This window comes from Ascidia mentula, chromosome 7 (genome assembly GCF_947561715.1).
Source record: "Ascidia mentula chromosome 7, kaAscMent1.1, whole genome shotgun sequence".
Lineage (NCBI taxonomy): Eukaryota > Metazoa > Chordata > Ascidiacea > Phlebobranchia > Ascidiidae > Ascidia > Ascidia mentula.
The window spans coordinates 6738931-6757160 of NC_138572.1; the positions used below are offsets into that span (position 1 = coordinate 6738931).

General features: G+C 38.2%; 1 protein-coding gene across 1 annotated transcript in view; it reads left to right on the plus strand.

The window, feature by feature from the left end:
• LOC145909417 (dynein axonemal heavy chain 8-like) overlaps positions 1-18230 on the plus strand; it is a 38775-nt gene that overhangs the window by 1378 nt on the left and 19167 nt on the right. The window contains exons 6-45 of the mRNA XM_082996809.1: positions 506-692; positions 761-828; positions 1007-1198; positions 1677-1788; positions 2062-2230; positions 2406-2546; positions 2987-3077; positions 3265-3450; positions 3892-4065; positions 4249-4404; positions 4740-4972; positions 5245-5396; positions 6015-6168; positions 6413-6554; positions 6686-6812; positions 7003-7187; positions 7646-7789; positions 8043-8258; positions 8700-8858; positions 8966-9132; positions 9267-9464; positions 9653-9860; positions 10155-10358; positions 10796-10924; positions 11515-11714; positions 11894-12047; positions 12326-12488; positions 12970-13073; positions 13294-13422; positions 13496-13615; positions 13685-13780; positions 14105-14251; positions 14769-14941; positions 15147-15325; positions 15568-15755; positions 15978-16172; positions 16354-16596; positions 17073-17236; positions 17554-17689; positions 17894-18086. Coding sequence (XP_082852935.1) covers positions 506-692; positions 761-828; positions 1007-1198; positions 1677-1788; positions 2062-2230; positions 2406-2546; positions 2987-3077; positions 3265-3450; positions 3892-4065; positions 4249-4404; positions 4740-4972; positions 5245-5396; positions 6015-6168; positions 6413-6554; positions 6686-6812; positions 7003-7187; positions 7646-7789; positions 8043-8258; positions 8700-8858; positions 8966-9132; positions 9267-9464; positions 9653-9860; positions 10155-10358; positions 10796-10924; positions 11515-11714; positions 11894-12047; positions 12326-12488; positions 12970-13073; positions 13294-13422; positions 13496-13615; positions 13685-13780; positions 14105-14251; positions 14769-14941; positions 15147-15325; positions 15568-15755; positions 15978-16172; positions 16354-16596; positions 17073-17236; positions 17554-17689; positions 17894-18086 — 6478 coding nt within the window. The remainder of the gene's footprint in view (positions 1-505; positions 693-760; positions 829-1006; positions 1199-1676; positions 1789-2061; positions 2231-2405; positions 2547-2986; positions 3078-3264; positions 3451-3891; positions 4066-4248; positions 4405-4739; positions 4973-5244; positions 5397-6014; positions 6169-6412; positions 6555-6685; positions 6813-7002; positions 7188-7645; positions 7790-8042; positions 8259-8699; positions 8859-8965; positions 9133-9266; positions 9465-9652; positions 9861-10154; positions 10359-10795; positions 10925-11514; positions 11715-11893; positions 12048-12325; positions 12489-12969; positions 13074-13293; positions 13423-13495; positions 13616-13684; positions 13781-14104; positions 14252-14768; positions 14942-15146; positions 15326-15567; positions 15756-15977; positions 16173-16353; positions 16597-17072; positions 17237-17553; positions 17690-17893; positions 18087-18230) is intronic.

Here is an 18230-nt window from a genome sequence, read left to right on the forward strand (position 1 = left end):
TAAGTTTATTAATGAATGACTGTTAACTGTAAAACAGTGATTCCCAATCTTTTTGTGGTTGGGTACCACTTGCAGGTAAAACAATTTCGACCCGCACCACCCAGTTGAATGTTACAAAATAAGCTAGGGTATGAAGTAACAAACATTTTCAGATCACTTACGATTTTTAAATTCGAACTATACCTGAAAATTACTAAAATGTGCTCACGTAGCACCTGGAATGCCGTCGCGTACCACCGGTTGGGAAACACTTTAAAAATGACTCCAAAAAATTCTAATAAATCTGATTGACATTGTCTTTAGTGTGTTGCATAGTAATAGTTGATTTAAGCTTAATAGGAAAAGCTTTAAGCTTGACTATTCGACATTGATTGCATTTAAAAAAATTCTGAGAATGAAATCGTTTTTGTTTTTAACGCCACTTACATATCTTTGTGTAAATAACTCCGTGTTTTTGTCCACTGCGAGTTACGCAGTGCGCGTTTTTTTGTAATACTCACTGCAGAATTGGGGACTACTGACCGGTAAACGTCTTGATGAACATCGAAGCAAATTTCTGGAAGAGATGGAAAAGTTTATCGAGTGTCTGGGGAGCGCACGAACCAGTGTGAGGGAACAACAGATCAAGCTTACTCATATTGACGTAAACGTTGACATCACTTCCGTTCCACCGGCGCAGTTTGCCACATTGGGTAATAAAAGTTGAAAACTGAGGGATTAAAGGCGAAGATAAAACCAGCTGTTGTTTATAATCTTGCAGGATCAGACCCGCAAATTATTGAAGGTTTGGAAAAACAATTGGATATTTGGATGAAAGAAATTGACCAAGTAAGTTGAAACTTAAACAAATTTAATTGCCGAACTAATTTTTTCTACAATTTCTATGCCAGATATCTACTTGTTACGAGATTTTCGTATCATTTTGAAACTTTTGAAATTTTGAAGTTGAAAATTTCGCTTAACTGATAATTCGTGAATGATTCCCTTTACTGTTCCCATGTGCCAGATACTTGTGGTGAGCGAACAAATACAATGCGAAGCCGACGACATTGGGCCCGCGGCCGAACTCGATCATTGGAAGAAACGAACAGCTAGATTCGATTGCCTTCTGAGCGAGATACGTAACCCCAGGGTGCGAGTAATCACAGCCGCCTTAAACGCCCTCAAGTCCAAAAGCATTAAGAAATGGAAAGAGCTGGTGAGATGCATCCCTCTAATGACCGCCTCACGATTGAAATAGTTTCTATATTGGATCAAAGGAACGAATTCTTCATCGACAGCCAGCCAGAGCGTAGTTATAATATACTAAACAGTTCCTTAATTTTTCCAGAATCTATCCTTACTGAGCATTGTCATTACTACTATTGACACCAATTCATTTCAAAAGTTTCAGATTTTTGACTTCAAATTGAACAGTGTATATATATATATCTGCATCTTTTAACTATAATAAGCGTATACATGTTTATATGTACGATTCAAGTACTATAGACTGACAATCTATTTTATTGCGTGCAAATGATAAAAAAGGATACTATATATGAGTTTAACATTATCACTTTGTAATGCTTACACTGAAGCCTGCAATCATTAAAGTAACTTCTACGAGGTATAGGTTATATATACTACCTGGAGATTACTGCTTTGGAGATTTGTAACGTTTTTTGTCATTTTAGGATGCTCAAATAACCGATGCAACAAACGAAGCAAAAGACAACGTGAGATATCTTTACACACTGGATAAGTTTTTTGGACCCCTTGTGAAGTGCACACCCACCAGCTTAATAGGTATCATATTTTATACATATCCCAGTGTCATGTAATTATTATTCTACAGAAGTTATGTTAAGAATGTACTGAAGTACTTGTGGCACTGAAAAAAATTAGGCGAAGAACATATAAATGTTACGTCGGTTAACACATTGTTTTTTGACGACATTGAAACGAGGACGTGCATTTGTTTCAACGTAAATTTCTAACATGCAAAAAATAATTTCGTGAACTCAATAATGGCCAAAAGTATTATTGCATCTGAAAAATACTTACTGTGCTACGTTCCAGAGCACGTTCCCAGTTTGCTAAACAACGTAAAGATGATATACAGCGTCTCGCAGTTCTACAACACCTCCGAAAGGATGACGTCACTATTTGTGAAAATCACGAACCAAATGGTGACGACGTCGAAGGCGTACATGTACCAGGACGTGAGCAAGATATGGAACCACGAAAGGTGGCCCAAAATGACTGAATTTTTTCGTCACACATATACCTTCGGTTCCAGGTTTTTTCAGATCGAAATGGATTGATTAACGTTTTAAGATTTTTTGATGGGTTTAAAAGTGTATGCTTTTGACCTAAAGTTGGTTGAATCAATCACACTTCCTGAGCGCACTTTTTTACTTTAGGCCAGAGCTAATTTCGAGAATCGACGATTGCATGAAACTGAACGAGGCATATCAGAATAGCTTCCAGAAAACGAAGAGAAAGCTTCAGGAAAATCCGAACGAACCGCAGTTTGAGTTCAGCGAAAACTACATCTTCGGAAGGTAAAAAAGAATCCAAGATTTTACAGCAGTTATTTGTTCTCCCAGCTGAAATAACAGTTTCATGTTTAATATATTGTGCCGTTTATCATAGCAAAGAATATGAAAAAACGTATCTAAAACAAAGAATATTTAAAAAATATTTTACCGAATTCAGGCATGCACACATTTGGGCTTTTATATGCTGGGATTTATGTCTAACAACATATATGTATACCGGATAATTGGAAATATAGTAGCTGGAAGGATATACTTATTAACAACCAATTTAATGTATGCAGTTGTACTTGCATCTTCCTATAACAGTCGATGTGATCATTAATAACATGGCAAAAATATCATGTTTTTTTTACGAAACGCAATTGGTTTCAGGTGTAAAGTGTAAAATTGAGACCTATAGGAAGAAAAATAGGCATGTTCAAATAATTTTTTGTCATCAAAAGGTTCGATACATTCTGCGGCCGGCTGAAGCAGATTCGCCAGATGGCCGTTACATTAGAGGATCTTAGTTGTCTAACGAACATTAGGTTGCAGGTAAGACATGAAGTCGAATTTGCAGTAGTTGATGTAAGATGCAACATGTTTTTGTCAATGATATATCATAGTCGTGACTGCAACATAGACCTCTTCAGTGTTCGATGTCATTATGAGTTATACTCAAAGTTATACTGGGCAAAGTCAATGAAGTTTGTATTGTGAATCAAATCGTATCTTTCTCTAGGGTCTGGACAGCTATACCGCCAAGTACAAGGCAATCGTGGCAACAGTAAAAAAGAAGTCATACGACCATCTGAACCACCGTTGCCATGAATTTCGTACCGACTTTGAAGAATTTCTCAGTCAGGTCGACAGCATCAGAGAGGGAATTCAAGGCCTGGTAGAGCAGTATTTCACCAGAAATGTATCGGTTAGTTTTGGTTTTTCTTCCTACCATGCAATTAATTTAAGTCGGTTGTATCAAAATCTGGACAAAGGAATTAACTTTGATCGGAAAAACATCTACGTCTGCAGTATTGACTAGTTATGCTAAGATGTTAAAATTAGCAAAGCGATCTGTAGACTCGGATGGTGGATGTTTTTCTAAACAAAAAAAAGCATCGCTTTGCTAATTTTAACATGTAAGCATATCGATATGACGTGCGATCGACAGCCTGCCTGGGAGTTTTTTTCATTCTGTCGTCACATATACATTTATTTAATTTCGATTTATTGACTGTATATTTTAATTTTAAATAGTTCTCGGTAATTAGTTTGAAAACTTGTGTCCGAAGACTGTTGCCCGGACAAAACGCATTAACACTAAAACTCCAATCTAAATCACTTTAGAATTTTAGTTTTTCGTTTTTAGACCCCACAGGCAATTGCTACAATCGAAAAATTTGAAGCAATCAAAGGAATTGAGCTGGAGTTGTGGGAAAAATACATGAAAACACTTATGCAGTTTGGTAAAGAGGTTGAGAGCACCAAGAAGTTGTACGAAAGACAGAAAGAAGATCCCCCGATACCTCGTAACATGCCACCGGTACTTGCTTTGAGTTCAACAATACTTTGGTCGTAATATTTCCTATTGCGTGGATATTTTCACGTCAGTTGAAAAAAAGAAACACTATTCTGCTATTATAATTATTTACCAAACGGTTTTAGGAGGAACATCGCAGTTGTTGGCAGTGACGCATTGATAAATAAAATTACTTGCATTGCGCAGATAACCGGCCGTATTATGTGGGCAAGGAATTTGTTTCGGCATCTCCAGACCTCCGTGGACGCTGTGAGCAGAAACAAGTCAGTGATGAGGACTCCGGAAGCTAAAACCATTATCAGGAATTACAATAAAGTGGCAGCCGCTTTAACTGAATACGAGGTCATTTTTATCAAGTTAAATTATCGTAACTATTGTTTAGCTGTTGGACGTATTGTATTTCAATTAATTTGTTCTTCGGTCACAATTAAACGTATACTTTTACGTTTCTTCTGCCATTTAACTGGACTTCGTCGGATTAATGGTGAAATTTCCGTTTAATTTCTGCCTGAAGAACAAATCAATTGAAATAAATTTACACATCATTTGATCCAATTTGTCATGAAACACCTAATAGATGATCGCATTCTGTACAAGACAATCTACAAAAGGACGGATCTTAAGAAATAGACAGAAATTTAAATTCAATCAGTAAAAAACCCTTTGTACGTGAACAGGTTTTGTTCCACCGAGCTTGGTGCCGCGGAGTCGAGAACGTGCGCCGTGGTCTGAAAGCCTCGATTTTGGTTCGACACCCCGAAACACGTGACCTGTACGTGAACTTTGACCCCAAGGTGGACGAGCTGTTAAGTGAAACACGTCACATGAGGACAATGCGCCTTGACGTTCCTGACGTAGCCGCCAGACTGTTGGCGATTGACTACGAAAGACTTAGGTATCAAGCGGAAAGGTGAGGAGAAATCGTAGCAGTGTTTCTCAAAATATTTATACAAAATTCTATCACACACAGAAGAGCGTAGTACTTGTTTGTAAGTGTTTCCCAAAATATTTTTGCATAAATTTGAAATTCTCGAAACTAAAAAGCTGTAGGCATGAAGGATTACCAAGGTTCGAGAAACAATAGATACGTAAAATTTAATGACTAGGTTCGTGTTCGTGTACGTAAATATGTTGCGCCACTGATTGAGAATCGCAGTAAACGGAATTGATTCCTTTGTACAGACTCAAGGACTTAATAAAGGAGCAGAGTGAACTGAAGTCCTTGATACCTCAGATACTTCAAGCTTGCACAGTCAACCACGTCAATCAAATTGAAGAGGTTTTCAAACCGGGTTTAACAATGCTCAACTGGTGCTCGCTTAACGTTGACAAATGTAAGTGACTCCGTGCAATTTGGACTGTACTGTCTATTCCGGTTTTCTAGCGGATAGTTTTGCTTCGGTGGTAAATCAATTGAACTCTGTTGAACTGTGTTATGTCTTTCAGTATTAACTTAATAATCTGTTCTTCTGGCATACATAATACGTAACTTCCATTACCTTGAGGAAGCCTTGTTGAACAACAGGCGAAACGTCGGTGAATGAAGTTATGTTTTATATATGCCAGAAGAACAGATTATTACAATATGCCTGGCAGCAACAAAAACATTATATTTCAGAATAATTCAGAAACAAAATAGAAGATATATTTATCGAGGTTAAAATGTCGCATAATTACTTTTTGATCAGAGTCAGCAAATTTATGTAAAATACATCCTTTGCAACTGTTTCAACTGTATTATATATGATTTTGGGTATGGAGTAGGAAGCAAAATAAGAAAATATGTCCCCCTGGTTAAAATATCACATCGCAACGTAACGTTTTGATCTATCTGTTCTATACGCTAAACGATTTATTGTACTCAAAATCAAATAAGTTGCCTAACAAACGTCAAAAAACACTCGCGAAAATGTTTTAGTTTTGTTTAATCCAAGTTATATTTTATTATTCAGTTATCGCAGCAGTGGAAAATGCATTGGAAAATTTCAGCTCTTTTGTGAAGCAAGTTAACGATTCTTTGGAGTGTCGAATTGATTGTGTGATCGCGGAAATCGCCAATACAGCTCTTGTTGTCATACCCGAACAAGAACCAATGACTATTTCTGAGTAGGTGTCATTAACATCGTAGATTTAATGGACTCCTTTGTGACATCTGCTTTTACATTTAAGCTGTCACCATTTATAGTTAAAATTCGCCAAATCTGACCAAGTGTTTGTTGCTAACATATAATATATATATTTTGTGTATTTGAACCCAAAATTTTGGACTACAACCGCATAAATAATACTTGTGAAGCAACGTTGCCATTTTTCGTGACGACATTTCCAGAAATATTGATTGTTTTGCCAGATTTACGGAGCTAACATCCAAGAAATGTCATGATGGTGTCGCGAGCCTATCCAGATTAACCACTGTGCTGGAAAAGAACGTATTTGATCTGATCGAAGCGTTGAAGGCCAAACTGAAACCCACAGAAAGAGAAGTACTGGTGGTGAGTGAAGCTTCATGTAGCGTAAATAAAGCCAATGCTTTAAATAGAATTTTTTTCCCATTTCCAGCAACGTCAATTGGGCACTAAAATTCGTGGTATAAACTGTGACATATTCTCTCATACATTTACAGGAACCCTACTGCTGTACGCATCACGAAGCGAAGCAAAAGGGACAACGTTGCCAGGAATGTCTTTCGTGTATATACTTCAACACACTTAACCAATTTTGTCAAAAGAATACCGACGCTTTGATTAAATGTAAGCAGATTTTTAGGACTTGCCTAATATCTGTAGAGGGATCTATCCCTCGGTTAGGCATTGTTTATTTATCTGCGACAGCAAATTACTATAGTTGGTGTAATGAAGCAGATTTTTATAGTGCATAACTGTAACCTCGTGCTCTCATTTTTGTACGTGTTTAGTTGAACCTATTTTTGACAATTTCCAGGCGTCAAGGAATCACTGGACAAAATACGTCGTCGTCTAAGAATCAAAGCCCAATCCAGTGACTACGGAAAACCAGCAGTTGGATCGATTCAGTTGCCTCCTATGCTCAAAACTGACATCATCCTTGCGCTGCCTAACATTATTATCAAGCCTTCGCTTGAGGAAATACAGCATGCTTTGCATAAGGTATGCCGATAATTTTTTCCGACGTGGTCAAGTAAATGAGTTTATTGTTTGTTTGTCGCCGTGAAACTTGCTCAGAAACTCGCTGCCATACAATGGCCTCAAATTTTGCGCCAACAGTACAAGTTGTATTGAAGCGTTTTTGGTAAACATTAAAATTTAAATTAATTTCTTTGCGATACAATACACGTTCCATACTGCTGATTAGCAATGTGGAGCCAATAATATGAATTGTGTATAAGCTGCAGACAGATGGCCACTGTTTCGACCTAACGGTGCCCAACGGATGCCGTGATTGTATAGTCACCACAAAGTGGAAGTCTTTGCTTGGGCGTTTAGTCAGCAAAGTCGTCTGAAAGTCACACTATAGCTGCACTGATGAGACCTTTTAGGTCGAAACAGTGGCCATCTGTCTGCAGCTTGTACACAATACTGCTGATAGTTACGAACAATTTTGGCAGATCATTCAAGAGACACTACAGTCATGCAAAGGGATTCCCCAATGGCAACAGAGCATAATTGCCCAACGTGAGGCCGAACTTGGAGTGGGCGACAGTCATGTAGGAGAAACAGCCTCACCCGTACCCATAAAGCCAATCTACAGAGTAAGACTCCCTGGGTTCTTTTGCTTCCTGCGAAATAAGTGATAAAATGCGGCATAACGTACGCGCATAGTTAAGTTTGATGGTCTTGTTTATCTTTATAATATTAAACATGTATACTAAAACAGTTATCCGAACTTACGACTATATCTCTTCGGATATCACTATGACTCACAGTTACTTTTGTAAAGTATACTATAGTACTCTGCTATTATTATTTTCTCTGCCAAATCGAACACCAAATAACTTTTGCCAGATAATCGCTGATAATAAGGAGGTCGCCAAGATGGTTTCTCAAATGGGAACCATAATTGGGTCCCTTAAGTCAGAGTGTGGAAAGGTCGTGTCACGTGTGGAGGCAGAGGGAGATTTCTCCGAGGTTTGGGCAAAAGATGCGGAAGCAAAACTAGCTCAGTTTGTTGAACACGAACCAAGTCTTGCCGAGTTTCAGGAGCAGATAAGAAACTTCCACGTAAGCACTGCACATTATCCACTATATATATGTTGTACTTAAAATTGTTTAAAAAAAATTATTATTGTTAAGCCAAACTTCTCGTATATGGTTGGGGTTAAAAGCACATGCGTTATCTTACCAAGTAAACCTTAAAATGTGTTGAACCATAATTTTCTGGTATTAATAGCCGGGCAATGTTGTGTTATTACTACTTTATAAAAAACAATGTTACATGTCGTATTACCAAATTGCAGCTCTCTAAAAAAACATTTTTGGCTGTTTGGCTTGTACATGTCACATCCAGGTGTGGTTTCAAGTTGTCTTACATTGCATTAGATTAAAGCAACTGTTGATTTTAAACTGATGTCATTCTGACAGTCCTGTATGCGACAAAAACAACCCTGATTGTGCGAAATTAACGTCCTTGACCCCACGTGACCTACAGCACTTTGTATTTAGAAAATGGAGGAGAAAGTCGAGAACATACCGACCACCTTTGTGGAGGGAGCGATCGTGTTCTCCACTGAGAATTTCAAGTACGCTCTGCAGATGGAGTGCCGTGCCGCCAAGGTCGCCTTCGGGAGACAACTCAATGTTACTTGCGGTCGAATGATGGAGGTACGGAAGTAGAATACCAACAATTTAAAACTGCTAAATTCTGGCATCATGAGTTGCTGTAATGCTTAATACTGTTTTGACCTTCGCAAACCACCAAATTTGTTCAGGACATATTCGTGTTTGTTGAAAACCTCAGCAAACGACTCACCCGACCTTTGGATGACCTTGACGACATCCGAACGTCAATGGGAGCACTTGAGGAATTAAGGCATAATGAAATACGCATGGAAGGCGCAATTGCCCCCCTGGAAGAGGCGTATGGCTTGCTAAACAAGTATTGAAGATTTATCTAATTTTTGAAATACTTACCAATTACCAACAACTTTTTTTCTTTCTGATATCCACTATGCAAAACTATTCATTCAGCAATATGCCAGTAAAGATATTAAAATACAACCTACATTCTAGAATGGAGCTTACTTTTGACGATGGCAACGCTGAAAGGGTTGATACGTTGGGTTACTCATGGCGAACTGTCACACAACAATCAAGAGAGGCTCAGACCAATCTGTTGGAAGTCCAACCTGCATTTCGTGCCAATTTACTGAGCGGAGTTGAACAATTTATAAAAGACGTCGACCAGTTTGAAACAGACTATCACGACAGGTATCTTGCAGACCTGATATGGCGAAAACTAATCGTAAAGAGGCCATAGGAAAAAAAATTTTAGTTTTATTATTAATTTTAAAAGTTTTCCACAGACAAAATAACAGAATGTTCAAAATTCTTTTGTGCCAAGCAAACTGACATTTTTCAACGAGTCTAAAGTAAACTTACCCCTCTTCTGAAAATAGGGGACCAAACATGCAAGGGATTCCGCCACAAGAGGCGAGCGAGAGGCTAACAGTGTTTCAGTGTCGCTTTGACGACCTCTGGCGGAAGTTTGCCACCTACTCTGGAGGCGAAGAGTTGTTTGGACTTTGCACAACTGAATATCCCGCATTACACAAGATCAAAAAGGAATTGAACTTGCTTTCAAAACTGTACACACTTTACAATGCGGTAAGTTATATGGGATGTAATTGTATACTGGATTTAGCATTGAGCTTGAATGAAATTTATGCGTGATTTTTGACACACATGCATGAGCACCTCTACGAAAGTATTTTCGTGTATATAATATATATAACAGTTAATATTAATAATCTTCAAAATTTGAAAAGGAATTCGGCTGCATAATTCAATTTAGTACAACAAGTGTCATAAAAAAGTCATTTTTGTCCCCGCGCCTCTAGTCCCAATTCTTTTGCGATTTGAAATATTTTATCGTCTTAGCTTGTAACACAATTTTTGCAGGTGAATACGAGTGTCGACGGGTATTACGATATAATGTGGCAAGAACTCGACATAGAAGCCGTCAATAATGAGTTGATCGAGTTCCAGAACAAATGTCGTAAGTTGCCCAGGGGCCTCAAAGAGTGGCAAGCTTTTCTTGATCTCAAGAAGAAGATTGATGACTTCAGCGAATGCTGCCCTCTACTGGAGATGATGGCGAACAAGGTTGGTTAATAACTTTTATTCCGCTATTTTGGCTGCCAGGCATAATTAGTCAAAATCGTTCTTCTGGCACTTACGTTTCTGAAGTTATTTATTCGAAACCGACGTTTCGTCTGCCATCCGGCGAGACTTCCTCAGGGTTGTGTCAACTTTTTCCATGATGATTAACTTTTATTCCTTTTGCCGATCCTTAAGTTGTCCCTAATTCCCTGTGTAAAACCTTCTATTATCCCTAACTAGGACGACATGTTTTAAACCTGTGGGTGAAAACAGTGTACTCGGTGAAAAATATTGCAGAAAGCACACAAATGATGGCAATGTTGCAACTCTTGGCGTAATCAGACCATTTTTCTAACAGGTGTTTGGCTACAAAACAGCATTTATCCTTAAACGGGGAAAAGGGTTTGTTTATGTAACGTATTTTTTTGTCAATCAAACAGGCGATGAAGTCAAGGCATTGGGATAGGATTGCCAAAATTACACAACACACCTTTGACGTGGAGTCAGACAGTTTTCTGCTTCGTCATATTATGGAGGCTCCGATTCTCCCGAATAAAGACGAAATCGAGGTAGTAGAAGAAAAAGAAAGAAGACATTGAACATTTAAATGCAGTCATTTTTCTTACTTCGTATTAGTGATGCACCGAAACAGCTATTTTTATATTCGGCCGAAACCGAATATTCGGCAAAAGTTGCCGAATTAATTTGGCCGAATAAACCGAAACTAATTTTGGCATCCATCTCTTTCAACGCAATAAATTTAAACAAAACATGATGTACTGGATTGGATCTAATCCTATCAAACAGCCTTTTTGGCGCTTAAAGAATAACCTCGACTTGTTCCAACTGCTATAACTTGATTTTTATCATTTCTGTGAAAATAAACAAATGAAACGAACACAATCCTACAGTTTAAACAAGGATTCTAAACTTTGCGTATCAGCGTTTTATGCAGCAAAAAAGTTTCGGTTTCGGCCGAATTTTGCAGAAATATTCGGCCGAAACCGAATAATTGCAAAAACCTTAGTTTCGGCCGAATAAATTCGGCAAACCGAACTTTCGGTGCATCCCTACTTCGTATTGCATTTCCAAAGCATACGAAATATATGTCAAAAAATGTTAGGTCAATAATTTCAAAATCCCTGCTTTGAACTTCTAGGATATCTGCATATCAGCCGTCAAGGAGAAAGACATCGAAGCGAAATTGAAAACCACCGTAGCTGAATGGGAAGGCCAAAACTTCACGTTTTCCCTTTTCAAGTCACGCGGGGAACTCTTGCTAAAGGGACAGGACATACAGGAAATTGTGGCCTTACTTGAAGATAGCTTGATGGTTCTTGCTTCGTTGCTAAGCAACAGGTAATACGAAACTTGTCTTTTTTTTAAATGTTTTGAATTCTTTCTTTTTGTCTATCTATACGATATACGATATTTTAAATGTTTTATATCTAAACGTTGTACTGAAAAGATATTGTGGTAAAAGGCATCGTCTTGGACAGCAACAAAAATTAAACATATGTTTGACGTATTTTCCAAAGGTACAACACCCCGTTTAAACCGAAGATACAATTGTGGGTAAACAAACTGTCAGGCACAACAGAAATCATAGAACAGTGGATGACTGTGCAGAACTTGTGGATTTACCTTGAGGCTGTATTTGTTGGTGGTGACATCGCTAAACAACTTCCCCAGGTATGAAAAATCACAAAACGAGCTGATATCAGTTATGGAAATATTGACGTACTATTTGCCGTGTACTTAGCAAAAAGCACCAACTAAACTGCAATGTAGAATAAACAAAGGGTTGTTCACCAGCGTAAAACCAAAATGGTAACGTTCTATGCAGTACAATTTCTTGCTGACGTTCTTGCAGTACAATTCGTCAAAGGCAGGTCCAGCTGAATTTAGTCAAAACGACTGTATTTTATACAACCGTCATCATATTTGTTACATTTTTGTTGTGATTCCAGGAAGCTAAAAGGTTTTCAAACATCGACAAATCATGGTTAAAGATCATGCAGAGAGCTCACGAGACCACAAACGTAGTTCAGTGTTGTGTTGGGGACGACACCTTGGACCAATTGCTCCCACACTTACTTGAACAGCTTGAAATTTGCCAAAAGTCTTTGACAGGTTCGTCTACCACAGTGATTCCCAACCTTTTTGTGGTTGCGTACCACTTGAAGGTAAACCAATTTCAACGCGTACCACCTAGTTGAGTGCTATAAAGTAACCTAGGGGATGAAGTAACAAACATTTTGAGATCACTTACAATTTTATAAATTCGAACTATAACCGCAAATTACGGAAGGTGCTCGCCTACCACCTGCAATACCCTGGTACTCGTACCACCAGTTGGGAAGCACTGGTCTACCAGATAAATGGGCTATTTAAATAAGCAATACTGACGATGTATTTAAGTAGGCGAAATGTATGTATCAGTGGAAACTAACACTTTGTAACCGACTCAGGACTTTATACGTTTACATAAAAGTAATCGAACACAATTTGAAACAAAGACTTTGTCGGGTAAACCTAAATCTGACCGTAGATTCCACTATTCCAATATTTATCTAAATGGGACAATTTTTGACTTTTTGATTAACTTTGAAAGGCTATCTCGAGAAAAAGAGGTTGGTATTTCCTCGTTTCTTCTTTGTTTCGGATCCGTCTCTGCTGGAAATATTGGGGCAGGCTAGCAATTCCCACAGTATACAGGTAACTCAATATTTTGCATTTGTCTCTATAACTACACTGAACCGTTTTATACCTCGTGTTTAATTTAATTGAATTAATTTAGTGAGGATAAATTGACCAATTATCGTTATTTTCCGTTCGCCATACTTTTCCTTTCGTTTATGCTAGCACTGAATTAAAAAGTTCGTGGATTTAGAAACACAACTGGTGATTGTTATCAATTGTTACAAATTTCTCGAAGGCTCATTTGGTCGGCGTATTCGATAACGTTGCAACCGTCACTTTTCACGAGAAAGAATACGACAAAATCACCGGAGTAAATTCAAGGGAAAAGGAACACATTGACCTCGAAAAGGCCGTCATGGCACAGGTAAGGAACTATTGTCCTCTAAATGTTGAGCTCATATATTTTTACTTGCAATAATACGTTGTCCTTCTTTTAGGGCAATGTGGAAATTTGGTTGGGAAATTTGTTAAAAGAAGTGCAGAACAGCATTCACTGCATTATCAGGCAAGCTTATTACAACATCGAAGACAGTGCCTTCAAAATGCTCGAATTCCAGGTAAAAATTGTCATAGTAATGGAATGTCGTTAGCTCGGTTATAACACCTCACCTCACCTCTATGTGAAGGGGATGTTTGCTGCTCAAATTGGACTGCTGGGAATACAGATGATTTGGACCAGGGACAGCGAGGTGGCCCTAAAGAATGCAAAAACTGACAGGAAGGTAGCAATCGTTCCTTTCCTTTAACGCAGTCAGTGTTATATGACTTCTTACAGTGAGTAGGTTTGTCTTATGCGGAATAAAGCTTACGTTACTTTACCCTTACACATGAATAATTACAGCTTGTTTTGCCCAAACAAGTTCTACTAAATGTGAATTTACACATTTACTTAACTAAAACACAAGGTATGTGGCTTCACCTAAATTTGAAGTCTCATGGGTTAAAATGTATGGGCAGTCTATTGAATGTTACGTTAGGCAGTTCACTCTACCACTTCCGTACAAGGACAAAACACGGACGTTTTCATGGTGTTCTCGCTTTCGTAGATAATGCAAACAACAAACCAACGGTTTCTTGACATGTTGAACGAGCTGATCGGGGTGACAACCAAAGACCTGACCAAGACTGAACGTGTAAAATACGAAACACTCGTCACAATTCATGTTCATCAGAGGGATATATTTGATGACCTGGTGAGATTACAATATCTGATTTTCTTAAAAAAAAAATTGCTGCGTTCGTTTTAGGTAATGAAATTTAAAGAGATATCGCCCTATTAAATTTAATGCGATATGATAGCTCTATGTAATCCATGATGTTAAACTATTATGTCCAAGTGGTGCCCCTCCTCTTAAAGAAATAACACACAATGCCATGCACCAGTGATTTTGCCTTTTTCCCAGTGTGCTTGTCTTGATCTAGTGCTTTTGACCTTGTGGTCTGTTGCTACTGTTTGTAGAGCCGTGAGGAGCTATGGTGATTTTTGTTCAAAATCCATTTAACTAACTTTACAAATAATACCAAAATTAATCACAAAAAATTTATTTCTACAAAGAACTTAAACCGCCCAATAGTGTATCAATTTTAGAAGAACCATTACTGAGATAAATGACATATGTTGTGTCACGCACTGGGGTTCATTACTTATATTCATTAAATTCACACTATTTCAGCTTGATTGTGTGTTAAACCTGATTTAATTGTTTCAAGGTTCACATGCACATAAAGTCGATATCGGATTTCGAGTGGCTCAAGCAGTCTCGCTTCTACTTTCAAGAAGACACAGATCGCTGCCTGGTCTCGATAACCGACGTCAACTTCGACTACCAGAATGAATACCTGGGTTGTACCGATCGTCTGGTCATTACACCTTTAACTGACAGGTAGGAAGCGGATAGTGTATCAAGTGTAGACGCAAACAAACTAAACATGTTATAATGACCAAACAGAATTTAGCCAACCTAACCAATGGATTTGGTTTTACAAAAACAGTATCGCCTGCTATTTCCGCATTTAACATAGCAATGAATAAGTTGGGGTATTTATACCTTCGTTAGTCCAATGCTTGTAATATTTTTTGTTTCATAGGTGTTATATCACATTAGCACAAGCCCTGGGTATGAGTTTGGGGGCATCCCCAGCTGGTCCGGCCGGCACAGGAAAGACAGAAACGACAAAAGACATGGGAAAGTGTTTGGGAAAGTACGTGGTCGTGTTCAACTGCTCCGACCAGATGGACTACCGTGGCTTGGGCAGAATCTACAAAGGTGTCATAATAGAAACTGATATTTGTCAGAATATTAGAGGGATCTCAGTGACGTTTGCCAAGAACATTGTTGATTAATGTAGGCACATAAACCACATAAATTTAAATCAATGTAACAAATAAATTTCAATAACATTGCTTGGTTGTCCAAAATGGAGTCGTAAGAAGAATCTATTTTCTATTATCTTAACTTGCAAAAGTTGGTAGTTGACAGATCGTAGTCAATATCTTATCTTGTCATAGGTCTGGCTCAGTCAGGTTCCTGGGGTTGCTTCGACGAATTCAATCGAATCGAGCTTCCGGTTTTGTCGGTTGCCGCACAACAGATTGCCATCGTGCTTGGTGCGAAAAAAGACAGAAAAAAGTCTTTCATTTTTACAGACGGCGATCACGTGTCTCTGAACCCAGAGTTTGGACTTTTTCTTACTATGGTAGGTTCTTCTAGTGTTTACGTCACTTTTGGTTCAATAACTTGATACATTGGTTTTTATGAGGCTTGGCGATAACCTGATTTTTATCTAAATTTAAACAAATACAATGCATTGATTTCTCTACTATTCAGTAATAGTTCATTAGATAACAACGCAGTTAAAACATACAAGCAAGTTGATTGGAAATTTAATAACTCATGACGTACGAATATTATGTAACAGAACCCAGGTTACGCTGGACGTCAGGAACTGCCCGAAAACTTGAAGATAAACTTCCGCTTGGTGGCAATGATGGTACCCGACCGTCAGATTATCATGCGTGTGAAACTTGCCGCCTGCGGTTTTGTCGACAACGTGCAGCTTTCGAGAAAGTTCTACACCTTGTACAAGCTATGTGAAGAGCAGTTGACAAAACAGGTATTCATACATACAGACCATGACTGTGCCCATATTTATTGCCTCAAAGATTTAATGCAGCGTTTCTAAGAGAGAAGCAATTTAACATCATCAATATTAGGACGACAAAAGAATGATAATTTACTGTGTGAAGTCACCCTTCGTGTCAAGAACAAAATTACAGTATTTCTTTATTTCCAAGGTCCATTACGACTTCGGACTCCGAAACATCCTGTCAGTGCTTCGTACTCTGGGAGCTGCAAAACGTTCGAGCCCAGGGGATTCGGAGATGAAAATTGTGATGAGGATTTTACGTGACATGAATCTTTCCAAATTGGTCGATGAAGACGAACCCCTCTTCCTATCGCTTATAAACGATCTCTTCCCCGGGATTCAACTGGAAAAAGCGGGTTACCCACGGATTGAAGCTGCTATAGAACATCAAGTGAATATGTTTGCACTCTTGCCTTAAAACTTTATAGATAGTAAATTTTAGGTAACATTTATTCCAAGGAAACGTCACCATCAATTACACAGACTGTATCTTATTTAGACAAAGAGTCTTATACTGACACAAAGTGTTTATCTAATTTTAAGATTTCGGTCGCAGTCGGGCCTATTTTTTTATCTTCATGATCGCTGATACATTTAAGACGTAACTGCATAGCAGCACCTGAAACAAAACTAAACATTAAATATTACTTATGTAATGTAAACAGTGACGAAGCGAGGGAAAATCGCGAAAGCTTGTGTACTGTTTGCATTACAAAAGTCAGTCTTTTACAAAAGAGTGCCAATCAGAGAAGGAATGTAACACATATAGACTGATACGGCACGTTTAATAATTAAATATTACGTGAATAAAAGCATCAATTTCTATAGTATTACTGCTTCCATACTAAACTGTGCTTTCAAATTAAGACCACTGACATGGGTTTGGTGTTCCACCCTCCCTGGGTTCTCAAGCTCATCCAGCTCTACGAGACGCAGAGAGTGCGTCACGGAATGATGACCTTGGGACCGAGCGGTGCAGGAAAAACTCAGTGCATCCACGTGCTGATGAAGGCAATGTCGGAATGCGGAAAGTGAGTAAAATGATGTTCATTTCTCTTTTGGTTATTTGTAATTGCGGTCAGATTTTTGCTGGTCTCAGTGAGACAAAATGACTTGTTGAAGGTATTTTCTTCTATAACTTGTGAAAAAATCATATACCAAGTCTTTGTTGCCCATGAAACTGTCGGAAGATTCCTATACATATTTTAAGAGTTCTAAGTCCCAGTAAGTATTGAATTCTCAAGTTAAAATATAGGCAAAATATCTGGGAAGCAAACTGCCTTGAGCACTGAGTATAGTAAAGAACTTAAGTTATGTTGTAACTTTTATCGTAATTTCAATATACCAGTCCACACCGCGAATTGAGAATGAACCCAAAGGCCATAACAGCTTCTCAAATGTTTGGTTCGTTGGATGTCGCTACCAACGACTGGACGGACGGAATCTTTTCAACTTTATGGAGGCGAACTCATAAGGCAAAAAAGGTACTAAAGTCAAATCAGTTTTTCGCACCTGTTCATGTTGAAACTGTACGTTACAAGATTGGCTGTCAATAAACAGAAAATACTCTTTTATAATGGTTTACTGCTAGAACTGGCTCTTTTATTTTGAAAAAATTGTTATTTTTATTAAAATATACAGACTTGTGATGTTTCAATCATGTAGCAAATGATGCTTATTCTTCACAGGGTGAAAACGTGTGGTTGGTGTTGGATGGTCCTGTAGACGCAATCTGGATAGAAAACCTTAATTCCGTGTTGGATGACAATAAGACTCTGACACTTGCGAACGGGGATCGAATTCCAATGGCAGCAAACTGCAAGATTATCTTTGAGCCTCACAACATTGATAATGCCTCGCCAGCAACTGTTTCCCGAAACGGTATAGAAACTTTCTACGCAGATTCAAGTCATTTTTTTGCTTGTAGTTTCAATGTTAGAATTGAAGATTTTAGCAGCTGCTTACTTTAAACATGTTTATGAGTGCAAATGTAATAAATCGATTTACATGATCAAAGTTTTACAA